The sequence below is a fragment of the Chaetodon trifascialis genome, chromosome 12 (assembly GCF_039877785.1).
Source record: "Chaetodon trifascialis isolate fChaTrf1 chromosome 12, fChaTrf1.hap1, whole genome shotgun sequence".
NCBI classification, from domain to species: Eukaryota; Metazoa; Chordata; class Actinopteri; order Chaetodontiformes; family Chaetodontidae; genus Chaetodon; species Chaetodon trifascialis.
In genome coordinates this window covers 2,566,209-2,582,500 of record NC_092067.1, presented here as the reverse complement: position 1 = coordinate 2,582,500, position 16,292 = coordinate 2,566,209, and the positions used below count along the sequence as shown (strand labels likewise).

At 41.6% G+C, this 16,292-nt stretch overlaps 1 protein-coding gene across 2 annotated transcripts in view; it reads right to left on the bottom strand.

Moving 5' to 3' along the window:
• ndp (norrin cystine knot growth factor NDP) overlaps window positions 1–15,983 on the bottom strand; it is a 21,588-nt gene extending 5,605 nt beyond the window's left edge. Inside the window, exons 1-3 of one of the 2 annotated variants that reach the window (XM_070975313.1) lie at window positions 15,934–15,983; window positions 14,636–14,719; window positions 2,298–2,797 (exon numbers count right to left, since the gene is read on the bottom strand). In XM_070975313.1, the coding sequence (XP_070831414.1) occupies window positions 2,298–2,504 (207 nt within the window). In that variant the 5' untranslated portion in view covers window positions 2,505–2,797; window positions 14,636–14,719; window positions 15,934–15,983. Of the gene's footprint in view, window positions 1–2,297; window positions 2,798–13,968; window positions 14,320–14,635; window positions 14,720–15,933 lie in introns of those variants that run through there. The other variant, XM_070975312.1, reaches the window with a different exon arrangement.
• Between the last annotated feature and the right edge of the window lie 309 nt (window positions 15,984–16,292).

Here is a 16,292-nt window from a genome sequence, read left to right as displayed (position 1 = left end):
CCTGCCATCAACAGGTAATGTTTTGTCTTCAAACACAGAAACTGTAGAAACTGTTACTCAGTTTTAGACTGTTATACACCTGTCGACCTTCACCAACTAATTTCAATAATTTCATCATCAAAATCAACAACCTGTATTTTAGATCCTATCCCGACTAAGCTGTTTAAAAAAGTATTACCTTTAATTGACTCTTCCATATTAGACATGATCAGTCTGTCTTTATCAACAGGCTACGTACCACAGTCCTTTAAAGTAGCTGTGATAAAACCTCCTTAAAAAGCCTACTCTTGATCCAGGGGTTTTAGTCAACTATAGACCGATATCCAAACTTCCCTTTCTCTCAGAAACTCTTGAGAAAGCAGTTGCTAATCAGCTGTGCGACTTTCTACACAAAAATAGTTTATTTGAGGATTTCCAGTCAGGATTTAGAGTGCATCATAGCACAGAAACAGCACTGGTTAAAGTTACAAATGACCTTCTAGTTGCATCTGATAAAGGATTTGTCTCTGTATTAGTCTTATTAGATCTTAGTGCTGCATTTGACACCATTGACCAAGGTATCCTATTGCAGACACTGGAACACTTCATTGGCATTAAGGGAACTGTGCTAAGCTGGTTTAAATCCTACTTGTCAGATCACTCTCAGTTTGTACACGTTAATGACGACTCCTCTGTGTTCACTAAAGTCAGCTATGGAGTTCTGCAGGGTTCTGGACCAATTCTATTCACCTTATATATGCTTCCTTTAGGTAAGATTATCAGGAAGCGCTCAATAAATTTTCATTGCTATGCAGATGATACCCAGCTATATTTATCAGTGAAGCCAGAAGAAACCAGTCAGTTAACTAGGCTACAAGCATGTCTTCAGGACACAAAGACCTGGATGACCTGCAATTTTCTGATGCTAAACTCGGACAAAACTGAAATTATAGTAGTAGGCAAACATCTTAGAAACTCACTTTCTGGTGACATAGCAGTTATGGATGGCATTGTGCTGGCCTCCAGCACCACTGTAAAGAATCTGGGAATTATCTTTGATCAGGACATGTCCTTTCACTCCCATGTAAAACAAATTTCAAGGACTGCCTTTTTTCACCTACATAATTTTGCAAAAATCAGGCATATTTTGTCTCAAAATGATGCAGAAAAACTAGTCCATGCATTTGTAACTTCCAGGCTGGATTATTGCAATTCCTTACTATCAGGCTGCCCAAATTCGTTGCTGAATATTCTCCAGTTGCTCCAGAACGCTGCAGCACGTGTTCTGACAAAAAAGAGGAAGAGAGATCATATTTCTCCAATATTAGCCACTCTGCACTGGCTCCCTGTGAAGTTTAGAATAGAATTTAAAATTCTCCTCATAGTACCTTATTACCCCATTTGAACACTGCGTTCCCAGAATGCAGGTCTACTTATGGTCCCTAAAGTCTCAAATAGCAGAACAGGAGTCAGAGCATTTAGCTATCAAGCATCTTTCAGTCTTTGTCCAGGAGGCAGACACTGTCTCTACATTTAAGAGTAGGCTTAAAACTTTCCTTTTTGATAAATATATAGTTAGGGCTGGCTCAGGCTTGTCCCGGACCAGCCCCTAGTTATGCTGCTATAGGATTAGACTGTCAGGGGACCTCCAAAGATACACCGAGCTCCTCTGTCCTTCTGTCCCTCTCCATCTGCACACTTTCATGTCCTACCACAGCATATTACTAACTTAGGTCCTTCCCCGGAGTCTCTATGCTTTGTCATCTCGCAGGTTCCCATGGACAGTGGCTGAATGTGGATTGTGGATTGCAGCTGCGTCTCCTGCCTTGGCCCTGCCTGACATCCACTGCAACTGCTACTACTGTTATTACATCCACTGTCACTGTGACTGTGACTGCATGTCTATCTGTTTCTGTCTGTCTGTCTGTCTGTCTGTCTGTCTGTCTGTCTGTCTGTCTGTCTGTCTGTCTGTCTGAGAAACCAAACATGACTTGTCAAAAATGACGATGAGAGATGGAGATAAAGAAAGAAAAGGAAAGAAAGAGACAATGGAGGAGGCTTTCCAGGGGCAATGAGAGTAATAGTAGAGGAAAGAGAAAAAGTTGGTGTCTCAGATATTTTTTGGGCTGGTGCTCTGGGGTTTTCTGTTTCTCCGATGCTTGGTCAATAACAAACTGTTTGCCTGATATTTGTGACAAATTAGTTCTTTTGTCCGGTGGACCTGTTACCTTACACAACTTGTTACCAAAAATGAGCAGGTGACCACATTGAAGCATACTGGCTTACAGTGTGTGTGTCTAGGTCTGGTTCTGCCTTACCTTGGAGTTGCACTTATAAATCGGGTGTGTGATGGTCTCCACAAAGTGGTGCCTCATGCATCTCTCTGGGTCATTCTCTCCCAAGTGTGGGTGTCCATTACCGCTGGCCTTGTTGCTGCTGGCAGACTCGACCAAGGCCAGCAGGGGGCAGCACAACAGGACCAGCAGAAAGCCAGAAGAGGAGCCCAAACAGATAGAAGGTTTCATGATAGGACCACGCTAAGGCCCTCGATCCTCTCAGGATGTCAAACACGTCACGTTGTCACTGCTATTCTGTGTTTCCTTCTATTTCTCTGTCTCACTATCTTCCTCGCAGTGTTTCCCTCTTTCACCAAAGTTGTATTTTAGGAACTCACAAAGGAGAAAGGAGATTTCTTTGTCTCTGTACCGTTCCTGCTAGTACAGTTGAGGTTCGAGGTCAGTAAGTTGTGGTGAGAAGGGTAGTAAGAGGGCTGCTTCGTCAGGCTGCTCCATTCCCCACTGTCTGGATCCACTACAGTCTGGAAGAAGATAAACAGGAGGGCATCAGCAGGAACATGAACTGACAAAGGCAAGAAAAGAAACAATATTGTGTGTGTAGGCAGTAGAAAAAAAAATCACACACTTATGTTTGTGTGTGTAAGCTGTAGATGGAGCTATCTCCAGACAGCTTCTCGTATATATTTTGGCCGGTTTTGCTGATTGATTGTTCAATGACTGTGTGTGGGTCTGGCTGTCTACTTTGTCTCCTTTATTCCATGGTCGCCCCTGTACACCTACACACTGCACACACATAAGTCCTGGTGCTTTTATTACAGAGGAGAAACTTAAGTCATTCACAAACAGCCTGCAGCCAGGCCCTTTCCTCTCCCTAGGAATGACTTTTTCATTAAAACAAATCGCTCTCCCAACAAGCCCTCTCATGACTGCAAGCCTTCTGCCAGTACCACAGCATATTTTCACATGTATTTATGTAGTTTTTTTTCTTTTCCAACTTCATAATTTTATTGTCCTCCTGACAATAGGTTTCATGTTAAGCGGGATCTTGGTGCTGGCTGAGGCAGATTTGCCAACAGGCAGTCTGTTGTGAATTAGGCAGAGGCGTGTATACATGGGGGGTAAAGGAGTGAGAGAGGAGCGTAATGATCTGGGTCTTTGGTTCAACATTTTGTTATATAGTTATAACTTTTTACTTGGTCTTTTCAGAAATATGAGTTCAAGGCTTTTTATGTTGTGATGTTGAAAAATGCATCAACCTATCTGGAGTCTGTTTTGTGTAGCTTGAATACTGGACTAGTTTTCCACAAGCTGCTCATAAATGCATTAATTAGTTTGTACATAAAGTTCTTCCTAAATTCTTATGCTTGGCTTATTCTTGTGCTTTAAGAGGTTACGGTGAAACTACAGAACTTATACACATCTAGCTGTGCAGCAGCTAAAAAATGTAACAAATAGTTGGATTCAATCTAGTGATTTAATAATCTGGGTACACCATTGAAACTTAAAAACTAAGTTCCAGTCATTATTTTTGTTGACGTGAATAATCAGGTCTCTATGCAGGAATAATCTGTAGTGATATCAAGTGCGATCAGCTATGAGAATTCTTGCATGAAGAGTGATGAATATCTTGGTGTTGATACAATGTAATGATGAGCGCTGATAATTCTGTTTAGGGCTCAAGAGGAAGATATTCAAATTATGTAAATTCACAAGGTCAATGTCATTACACAAACTGTAACACCAGTAGTGCCATTTAGCCAGGTCTCAACTGAAAACATAAAATGCAAGTTCTTTTCATGTATCAGATCATTACCCAAAAAGGATTTGTTAGCCAATGATCTTACATAAAAAAAGAACTCATTTCAGCTGTAGGGTTTCTGTGATAGGAGAGGAAACTGGCTGGGGCTGAACACTGACAGATTTAAGATTATAGAGACAGGTACCAGATGGTCTAGGATTGTCAAAATGTGTTTTTGTTTAAGATCACCGGTATGCTTAAGGAAGCAAAATTTAATGTATTCTATTATATATAATGTTGTTTCTCGGAAAATGTCACTTAAAATCTTTCCAGGTTAAATCATTACTAAAAAGCATTTTGATCAGGTGTTGGGCCAGATGTGTTGACTTTTTTCCATATTACTCCTCAGTCTAAATGGATCCTACATTAGCATACTAACATTAGTTAGTTAGGTGGTTCAATTAACTATGTAATAGTTACACCTGGCAGTAGTTGTAAATATTTAGTGACAAATTTCTTTGTAAGAACAAGTTTGTGAGATGCAACCCATTCTGGTTGAATGGTCTGGTTGAATACTGGATTTTGATTGGCTGCAAGGCATTTATTATTATTCCTTATTATTCCTGATAATTGACACCTACTAGTAGTTTTAAGTAAATGCACTGGCTGCATAGTATCAGCCTATATCTAAAAGTGAGTGACCATAGCAAGTATTGCAACACATTAACAAGGTAAAATCTAATTACGACAAGAGAGATAAGATAACATAAGACTTAATTGATCCCACACCAGGGAAATTAAGTTGTTACAATCAGCAAGTATTAAAAAGACTTCAACATTTCTTTTAACCTATTTGAAGAATATGACAACTTTGATGACTGGGATGCAGTAAGAAATAGAATTTGAGAAGAAAAGGGAGAAAAAGTACAAGCAATTAATACTGGGACATGACAATGACATTAGCAATAAAAATAAGAAAAATCTGACTATTTTATTTACAACATTGAATGTAGTCCTTCAGTGGTTCATCCTCTGAACACCCCAGGATGGCGACTGTAATGCGCAAGCTACAAGATGTACACTGCCCTTTTGAATTTACCGATACTTCGTATCACATAAGCGATCATCTCACATCTGACTGACTTTTCAACTCTCTACTTTAGACTGTGGCCAACATGGCCAATCACTGGTTTGTGAAAAATCTTCATATTGATTTAGGGACAATGACATAGCTAGATAGCTAGCTGGTTACTGTCAAATCATATTTACTGTCACCTGTATGTTATTGACTTTGGATCTTGCAGGTATAACATTAGCTTTCTGGCTCATAGTTTAACCAAAGGGTTCTATGTGCCGAGTGGACAAGAAATATCTTCTGTTGCCAAGTCATATCTAAGGTTTGGTCTATTTGCTGGAGTAGTGAACAACATTTACCTTGCATAAGGACCGTATGGAATGGTAATGGATGTTCCAGGTATTCGTCAAACCCTCGAGTGTAACCATAACATTATGGGTTATGACTTGTGAAATTTTTTTTACCATTGTCACCATAGCAAGTGTCTATGGTATAAACAAAATAATTCCTTTCGAGGTGTCAATAATCAAGAATTAATTGACTCTGTGGAGGCACCTCATTGAGCAATATCCCATGTAAAATCTCCTCTGGAGCAGGAGTGTTTGGTGTAGTTAAAGCAGTGGAAATGAATAATTACAAAGCTGCCTCTTTGGCAGCAATCTTCATTGCTGCTTGACTCTATACTGATTTACTAATTTCAACTGAAATGACAGAATGCATCAAATTAACTTGAAACTTTTATACACTTCCCCCCCTATGCTTCATCTTCAACCCCCACCATTCCAACCCATGTTTTTCTTTCTAAGGGGAATGATTTAACCTTAATATTCCTCTTGAGAGGAATAGAAGTATCATTTAGCCCGTTAAAATAAATATTCCCCGAGATGTTTTGCTGGCCCGTCGTGCATGTGCTGCAGGGTTTACATAGCAGACGGCCCAGTTTTCTCGGAGCAGCAGGCTGCCTTATACAGCCAGCACCCATCAGCACCTCCAGTCCTGCCAACCATACCTGGCCGAGCATTACAATGGTGACTGTTATTCCCATTTCTGCTGCTGGTATCACTATCAGGATCATTAGTACACTTGTCTTTGGCATTACACATGCAAGCTATTTAGGACAGAGTGTAGACTATGGGATCATTTAACAGATTAAATCAATAAGAGGTTTTCCATACAAGACAGAAAAAAGGAGGATTGAATGGCCAGTTGAAAATTGCTTTTTAAAGGCTGAATGTAAATAAATAAATAAAACAATAAAATTATCCAAGTAATCCACTCGGCAAAGTTGACAGCCTGCCTCAATGAATGGTCATTTCTCCATTCCTCTTTTTGGTGCCTGCTTATGCTGCCGACATAAACGGCAGAACATTCCTATAGGGTAAAGTGGCATCATTGATCATTGCTCTTACAATGGAAATAAAGTGAATTTATTTATTATTGTATTTTCTATTTATTTAATAGAACTAGAATGAACGAGTTCACAGTAACGTTCATCAGACAGCAATACAGTACGTTCAGTTCACCCAAAATATGAACGTGTTCATGAAATATCGTTCAATGAACGCATTCATGCACAACACTGCTGTACTCTGCTCTCCTTCACTTTGTTCCACTGCTCCTCCCTGTCTAATGTTACTTGTGTTATACGATTACATAAAACATTAACGTTAGATAATTTACACCCACATCACATCTGATTAAGTGTGGACACAATTTTTTACCTAACCATCATCATTGATGAGTCAGTAAAAGGCTAATGATACCTGACTAGCGTCATCTTGTTGTGGTGAGCGAATTGTTGGTTCTCTGTAGATAAAAGAGCTTGGTCTGTACCAGCTCTATATGGAAAGTGCCCTAAAACAACTTCTGTTGTGATTTGGCACTATACAAATAAATTGAATTGAATTGAATTGAATTGAATTGAATTGAATTGAATTGAATTGAATTGAATTGAATTGAATTGAAATTGAATCTTCATCAGCTGTCTTTCTCTTAGAGAAATATTTGAACAAGCTCATCTGAAAATGCAGTCAGCAGTTACATCATGGTGTGTAGATATTAGCTTAATGCTATCAATTAGTTTACCCACGTTAGCGACACTGAGTTTGCACCGGGTCCAATTAACTTAAGCTACGGATATGTTATGTAACGTTAGCTGGCCATCAATATTTTGTGAATGTCTATTAAATCCTATTATGAGTTATCTTAAGCTAATAAGTCTACCTTTTCTCCGGTAGGTCGCTGCACCATTTTCCAAGACGACACTCCTCTGACTCTCTGACCTGGTGTCTGGGTGCTTGACATGATGTCACTTTCAAGGCCGCGTTCTCACGTGTAATTAATGTTGGACTGTGCTGTGAAGGTGGAGACATGCAGCGGTGGTGTATTTGTGACAGAAAGAAAGAAAGAAAGAAAGAAAGAAAGAAAGAAAGAAAGAAAGAAAGAAAGAAAGAAAGAAAGAAAGAAAGAAAGAAATTTGAAGGAGCAGCGGCTAGGATTTAGAAATGGCGGCCCGCCACTCCTAAATTAATGTAGAGGAAACACTGACTGTTGGGCCAGAGTCCCCCCAGAACCACTACCTACCACCCTCAGTGTTCCCATTAAGTACAGTTCATACAGCATACTACACATGGCAGCTTCATTATATGCCCCGAGACCCAGAGAACAAACATTACGTCTATGATGGAATAATATTAATTGGCCCCAGGATTTCTGCACGCCAGTTTAGTTTGTGGTACTGTGTGGTTTGTGCTCAACTTTATTAAGAGATACACATATGCATGTGAGCACATTATAAACCAAAGTAATAAAAACAAGCATTTTGTACAGTGCTCCTTTTCTGTCATTCCCCTCAGTTCCTCAGCTTCAACTTCTTTCAGTATTGTTCTGGTTTTGTAGACCACAATTTGACAGTTTTAGTTCACTCTGATTGCTCTCATACTATCATTTTCAGCTGCAGCAGACAGCTGCTTTTGGAAAAACTTCAAAAACTGCTCAGCACCAAACAGCAGACAAAGTTAGCAATGAGCTGGCAGTGAGCTGGTAAACAATTGCAATTCCTTGAATAGTCACTTGAGGTTGGCACTTGAGGTTATGGGTGTCTACCCATAAATCCCCATATCAAAAAGTCCAACTTAACAGCAGAAACACAGCATGGTACAAAACATGGTTTTGTTCTCTATAGCTAATTTCTTGATTCACAAGAAATGTACATGGGGGGGTATTTTTACATAATTCACTTGTTTAAATTACATCAAGGCTTAAAGATATGCATAATTATAGGAATGGCTGCATTGAGTGGCACCTAGCTGCTAAATTTCAGCAACCAGGCATCATTCGGCCCACGTCAGATCCACTCATGCCTCATCTCTTTGCCAACTTTTGGATTAGCTGGGAGTCAGGCAGTGCTAAGATGGTGAACAACTGTCATTGAGCTTCACAGTGGTTCTTCAGAACCCTATGGGTGACATCAAGGAGAATATGTCCATGCATTACACCACCTATGATGAAGATGCAGTGAATGTAAGTCTGGCACCCAGAGGCAGATGCCCAGATGGTAATCCAGCTTTTAATGGAGGAACAGACAATATGTGTGGTCATAGCATACTCTACAGTCACTAAAAGGACTTTATAAAGTGAAAATATGTTAAAACAATTCAGACCAAACATGACAATGTAACTATTTATGATCAGACAAGAAAAACATGCTCCATATTTCCTCTTAAATCCTCCTAAGAACATGCTTTTGGTAAACAGACCAAAAGGTCTGTGCCCTACAACAAAGATAATGACAGGAATGATCCACCTTGCAAATACCTGGACAAGCTAAATAAACTTTAATTTATCCCAAATGTTGTCATTTTGGTCCACAGCCAGCTCTGTCCTCTCTGATTAGTTGAGCTGGACAGTCATTCTCGCCATATTCATTTTTTTATGTGCAGCAAAGAGATGATTTTCTCTTGATTGTCACTTGCCTGTAATGCTGGCAGCTGAGGCAGCCTTGGTCTAACTGCCCTCTTATGTGAATGGGGGCATCCCTCACTACAAGGTGACCACAAATTACCGTCTCTTTTGGAGACTCATGCTTAAGCTTTGAAAGCTGGTGATATCAATACATAGCTACAAATGGCAGCTGGCTCAGATAATCAGGCTTTTAGGATAATATGGAGATAGTATCTGTATGAGTGTGTTAATTACTGCACTGTGTTTGTGTAAACTGAGCGCTTATCCCTGTGTGTGATGCCTGGCAGCCTGTTTTTGCTGTAGGTTGAAAAAGAAGTAAAGGGTCAGGAGGTTTGGGGCAGGGTAGGGCTGCATTGTGGCATCCCCTCTCCCAGCTCACACACATCTGGAATCCTCCCCATATCATCCAAATATATTGACCAGTGAATGCAAAATGTTACAGTTCTTTCATGGATCCGTTGCTTGGAATCTACCCCATCATTCAGTCAAACCAATCTTTTTACTCCTGATATAATCCATCCATCCATCCATTTTCTATACCGCCTATCCCTTTCGGGGTTGCGGGGGTGATGGAGCCTATCCCAGCTGTCAATGGGCAAGAGGCGGGGTACAGCCTGGACCAGTCGCCAGTCGATTGCAGGGCAACACACAAGACAAACAACCATTCACACTCACACTCACACCTAGGGGCAATTTTAGAGTCACCAATTAACCTAATGAGCATGTTTTTGGTCTGTGGGAGGAAGCCGGAGTACCCGGAGAGAACCCACACATGCACAGGAAGAACATGCAAACTTCGCACAGAAAAGCCCTGCCCGGGGATTGAACCCATGAAATTTCAGCTCAATTAAAGTAAACTTCACTTGATGAAAATTGTAGAAAAACAGCTGCAAGGCCAGGGTCCATCCAGTAAAACATCCATTTGACAAGGCAAGGGATTTTTTGGAATGCAAAACCACCTTATTTCTGTTAAAATGTAGTCTCTCAGGTTCTCAGTTCTGTCACCTTAAAGCCTGTACCCTAACATTATTGACACCAATCCATGTACAAGCTTGGTGGGGTGGGAATACTGTGCAACTGGTAAAAGACTAGAAATGCCTAAACAGGTCTATTAAAGTCACAGGGGAATTAAAACAACAATCACCAAGATGTTTGGTGTTAATCCAAACACCATCATCAGTTGCAAAGTGACAGGAAGGAACCCTGGCAAAAAATGCACACAAAGAAATCACATGATTAGCACATGATCTGAGTACTAGTACCACTAGTCATGTGACTTTTACATCTCAGGGCTTGATACAAAATACACATTTCAACTACAAATGAAAAGATCCTTATTTCAACACACACACAAAAAAACTCCCTTGTGGGATCCCAGGATGCAAACAAAAACACTCACACCTGGGAGCCGAGTGGTCCAATCGTGGTTTACGGGCTGGATCCAGTTTTACCTGCCCCTCGGTTTGGATGCAGATTGAGGTCCAGAATTTGAGAAGATCTGACATACAGTATGTCATACAGCAAATCAAATAAATCACATCAAAGTAAATTCCACCTCAGTTTTGTAGATACAGCTGTAGCAGCATCACCAAGGGGCAGATCATTCAAGAAGGGCCCAGTATCTGCAGAAAGATCTAGCCTGGGTTAAGAATATTCAAGGAGCCAAACCACATAACCACAGTACAATCCTTCTTCACATACCACAATCTCTCTGGTTTGAAGCTTTAGGATTTTATGAGACGGTGATGCCAAGGTTAAGGAGTGCAGATATTGTGATGTCTCTTTTAGAGGTTAGAGTGGGAAAAATGCTTCCATGCAGCCACACCAAAATGCACATGCATGCACATGGACTTACCCATGAATGAAAATTGGTCTAATGATCTAATGCCTTCTCTCAGTAGTTAAGAAAAAACACTGACACACTAAAGCAAGGTCCAAAAGATCTGAGGTGCAAAAAAAGTCAGAATGAAGACTATTGTCCAAGAGGTAAAATTGAAGCAAGCATTTCTGTTGTGAAAAGTGACACACCATGAAGCCTCCAAACTGTTCTGGCCATATGTTGTGTAGAACAGAATTTCTCAGTCCATGTGCACCAAGTTTTGTTCTTAGCAGTGGGGTGCATGTATAAATATCCCCTGCCCACCTTACTTATGGGTTTTTGTTGTCACACAGGCAAACTGGCACACATATCCACATACAGTACATGGGGGCTGTGCAGTGTGGTATTCTCATAGCCACTGTGCTGCTGCTCTGGGGCTCTAAACCTTAGTGAGATGCTGGTGTGTGATGGCACATGGGGAGCCAGATCTTCAGAGGGATCTTCGCTTTATCACCCTGGCCAGCCAGCAGCTGAGCCACTGATGCCACACACAGAAAACAGGTGCATCAAAGGACACCGGAGGAGGGGGGATTTAGGAAGAAATGACAGGTAGACGAGGGGAGGTGTCATTTTTTGAGCCACCATTCCCTCCCTCTCTTCTTCTTTCCAACTACATCATCACACTCCTTTCTGGTTTGCTCCAGTACTGCTTCATCATGCTCACCCTCACTCCTCAACCTCACCTCCCTCCATTGTTTCACCAGCTTTTAATAAACTAAAGGGCAGATTCCTGAGTGGAGCCAGGGGGTGGCAGACCCATAGACCCATAGACCTGTCTTCCAGCCACACACATACAGTATATGCACACACACTCACACACATACAGTATGTGGATACACACACAGTTTGGCATGCAGAGTGCCAAGCTCTTCCACTGTCTACTGACGCCAGCTCCTGAAACGCACACACAAACTTACTCTTTGCCCTCTCTCTCTCTCTCTCTCTCTCTCTCTCTCTCTCTCTCTCTCTCTCTCACACACACACACACACACACACACACACACACACACACACACACACACACACACACACACACACACACACACCCTCTTTTACCCTCCCCACGTGCCAACCTCCTAAAAGCTAAGCTCCTCACTAAATATATCCCCCCAGTAAAGATAAGACAAACAGTGTGGATTTGAGAGCAGTGTACAGCCAATGACAGACAGCCATGTGAGCCGCAGCTAAGCTTTTGTTAGCTTTACAATTTAGGCTTCTCAGAAAAAGTGGAGAGACAGAGACAGAGAGGGAAGACACAGAGGACAAGTAGGAATATTCTCAGATTTTTATTTCTTTCTGTTTCATAGTGTGGGAGACACACACTATGATGTATGGAGTGTGGTTTTAAATTTACTTTGATAGAACAGAACAGAAAACAGAACCCCTAATCTTGCATGCACCTCAAATCCTACATCTGCCTCCTCTATTCTCCTCCTCTTCAACAGAAAGATAAAACACTGAAAAGTAGTGAGCTGCAGGCTACAAACAGTGCATGGAATTAGATCAATCCTCTATTCAGCTCCAAGGCCCTCTCAAAAAGAGCAAGCAAAGGAGTCAGAGGCATGTTTGTTTTATCACGTCAGGCAGCAGAGATCTGCCACATGCTTGTCTGGAGGGGCGGTGTTGAGGATCTTCTCAATGGCCTGCAGCTCATGCAGAACATCAGTTTATCAGAAGAACATTCCTGTGGCTGTGAGACATTGCAAACTGCCTATCAGAGCATCAACACTGTCCAAATAAATACACTCACAATGGGCTCCTGTGTGTGCATGTATGTTTGCATGCATATATGAGAATATGAAACACGAGTGCACACAAAACCAACCACACACTGCTCTGTCAGAGCATTGCTGTCTATCTGCACCTGGCTGAATGTAGGATCTTTCAAACACACCTCCTAATCCTCTTTCTCGCCTTTCTCTCCTAACAGTTTAAAGGTGATTTTTAGTTTGAGGTGAGGATGCAGAGAAAAAAGTGCCTGACTTTACAAACTGTTTCTCATCTGGTGTCACTGGAAGTGGACAGGGATGTCTGGAGGGATGTTTGCATCACAGTCTCGATCTCTTTCTCTCTTTTTTCCTCTTGTGTCAGACTCTGTCACTCTCACCTCCTCCAGCCCTATTTCTCTCTCCCCCTTGCGCACATCTCAGTTTCATTCTGTTGCTCATATTTATTGTCTTTCTCTGGCACTGCCTGTCCTCCAAAGGGTTCACTGTTCCCTTCTTTTTCTAAGATGTTTTTCCTACTACTTTTTGTCTCTCCCCCTCATTATCCCCCAGACTTCTGTACTCACTTCATTTTTCATTTAAACACCTTCTCCCTCTCTCTTTCTCACACACATGCCTCTACTTCTCATTTAAATGGAAGTGGTAGTTCGTCTCCACGTCCTCCTCCTCCTCCTACCTACCACAGAGTCTATTATATCTGTCATCATCTCCTTCTAGCATAAGCCAGCAGCCTCGGGGTCCAACAGAGCAGGCCAACTCAATCATGCACTCACAGATATTAACACAGACACCTGTAAAACACATATCCATACATATCCAAAGTTATTCACACCACTATTAACCTCATGCTCCATTACACACACTCCCTACAAGCCCTGCGAGGTCCGCTATCCTTCCAGCCTTGCTGTCAGTGCCTGATTAGTGGATACACCAGCGCCAACACAAACATGTTTCCTCCTATTACACATCATGTCACACTGTTTCCTAATCATAACCACTTGCAGTTTCTGGACATATGTGGAGCAGAAAATACCTGCAATAGATGAGAATGTGCACCTGAGCTTAAGGATGTGCAATTGAGAAAAAGTGAGCAGAACTCACACTCTTTGTGTGCATAGTATCATGCACATACAGCTATGTAACAATGCATACATGTAAAACAAACATGCACATGATCTCCAGGTTCGGTTTTCATAGAATATATCTTAAGTGGATTGGGTATCAAAAAACCAACAAAAAAAAAGACAGGATTTCCATGCAGCTGTTGTTGTGCTGATGCTGAGGTGTGACACACAGGCTGTTGGTCTTACCTTCAGTGCCTGGCAACAGAAAGACAGCAAAGATATCCAGAGAGACGCTGAGATCCTGCACGCAACACTGGATTTGTTGTTCAACTATTGTTTCCCAGCCAGCACCTCCTCCTGTTTCTACCTCTCTCTCACACACCGATTGTCTGTGCTCTATTCTCTCCTCCCCCCCCCCCTTCTGTCCCACAGTCGCACTCTCTCACTTTTCTTTAACAGGGAAATCACCAGAAATAGGGAGCCGCCTGGATGCTCTGCCTGTGAGGACGATCATCACATGTGGATCATGACACAGCAATCATATATCATACGCCCTTTCCCTCTTTCTCTCTCTCTCTCTCTCTCTCTCTCTCTCTCTCTCTCTCTCTCACAAACACACACACCAGCTGACGCACCAACACGCTCCACAGCGGCAAATGGGAATTCCAGCCCTGGACGGTTCTGCTCGCCCCATTAGGAGAGAGCTGACCAAAAGCTGCAGCCAGTTTTACGAGGTCAGGGTTATAAAACTGTTAGCAGATTTAGTTTATTTAAAAACAACTGGCCCCTGTGGCCTTCCTCTTCACACACTTTCTTCTACCAAGACATGAGGGGTGCGGTGTGCGGGTGGGGTGAGTGAGAGGGAGGAAGTGAGGGAAAGAAGAGGAGTGAAATGGCAGGTGAAATAACTCACCTCAGCAATCTTCTCTTGATGGGAACATCTTTGTTGTAAAAACACTTAATGCAGTTGAGATTGTGACACTGGGATATCATCCACCTGCAGACAAAGTTAAAATTATATATATATGTTGAATATGTCACGAGACAAAAGAAAAAGCACAAAGCATGTTCATTGTCACTTATCATGAATACTTGTGTATTGTGTATATGTTCAAAATTATAACCAAAGGAAGAGACCATTTCTCAAACACTATACATAAATTTGAGTTAAGAAATTAACAAACAAAGCATTCATCATTCACTTTTTGTAAATATATAGAACCCAGTGGGTCAATTTTTAGTAGTAGGCGTTTGTTAGATATTTCATTTTGGATTATTTGTCTTCATCTGTAAACAATTATATGATGGTGCTGTGTCTGTATGTTTGGAAATGATGAAAACAACAACAATAGAGCCAAGCACAGAGCAGATCCAAACTGCAATGACCTCATCTGTCATTCTCACATGGATCAACATGAAGACAGACACATTGAAGATATAAAGGGGACAAACCATGATGAATGGAAAGCTAAAAAAGAGGGAGGCACTACTGTTACCCTGAGACAAGAATGGTCATACCTTCTCTGAGGCTTTGCTCTCAACTGCTGCCAAATAATTGCGATGTATTTCATCAGTCACTTTGCTTCTCTCGCAGCATTTCTGGAATGTTAGCGGTTGTGGCGGTTTCTTAAAAACTTTAAGTTACCAAAATGAGCAGTGTGGTATCAAAAACTGGCACTGATGGTGAAGGTATAACCCTCTAATCGGGTGTGGAAAGAATTCAGAGGAAAAGAAGAACATGGAGCCAGACAAATCAGTCACATCATCCAGTGCCCAAGTACTCAGGATGCATTCTTTCAGCATGTTTCACAGACAGAGGGGGACAGCAGGTTGAGGAGGGCAGACATGACAAACAAATGTATTTTTCATAGCCTGATTAAATAAGAAAAGGGCAGTCAAACAGTGTGGGAACAACAAAGACTGCAATGCCATATGTGAAAAAGAATAACATAGCTGTGTCAGGTTTACAACATATGTTCAGACACTCATTGTATCTCTCTCACACACACACACACACACACACACACACACACACACACACACACACACACACACACACACACACACACACACACATCCTGGTATGCAGAGTTAAAACTCTCTGGGGAAATAAGGGGAGCAAGCTGCACCACACTAAGTAGGGCTTAGGGGGTCAAGAGTTTAAGAAGCACAATTACCTGAAAGACCTCGGCTGACCCCCAGATATCTTACCTTTTGTTCCCTCACACATGCACACAGACTTTCGACAGAGGCAATTTACAGCCAGCAGTAGGAAAGGGTGAAAACTTATATACCACCAACTGGCTCCTAGAGAAAAAAGAGAGAGGCCCTCATAAGTTTGTATTTTGTTTGCACTTTCAGATATTGTAAATGATCACCACTGTGAACAGTGTCAAATTAAATGGTCATAACTCACCTGGGCAGAATCTGACCGCCTTTCCATGGCTTACTCAGCTTGTGTCCACATGAGAAGTGGTGACAAGGAGTGAATGGCTTCAGATAATGTATCATAATATCATATTAACAAAATGTTTAGCAAAGCCAAATGTCAATCCCATATGCGGAGAGGC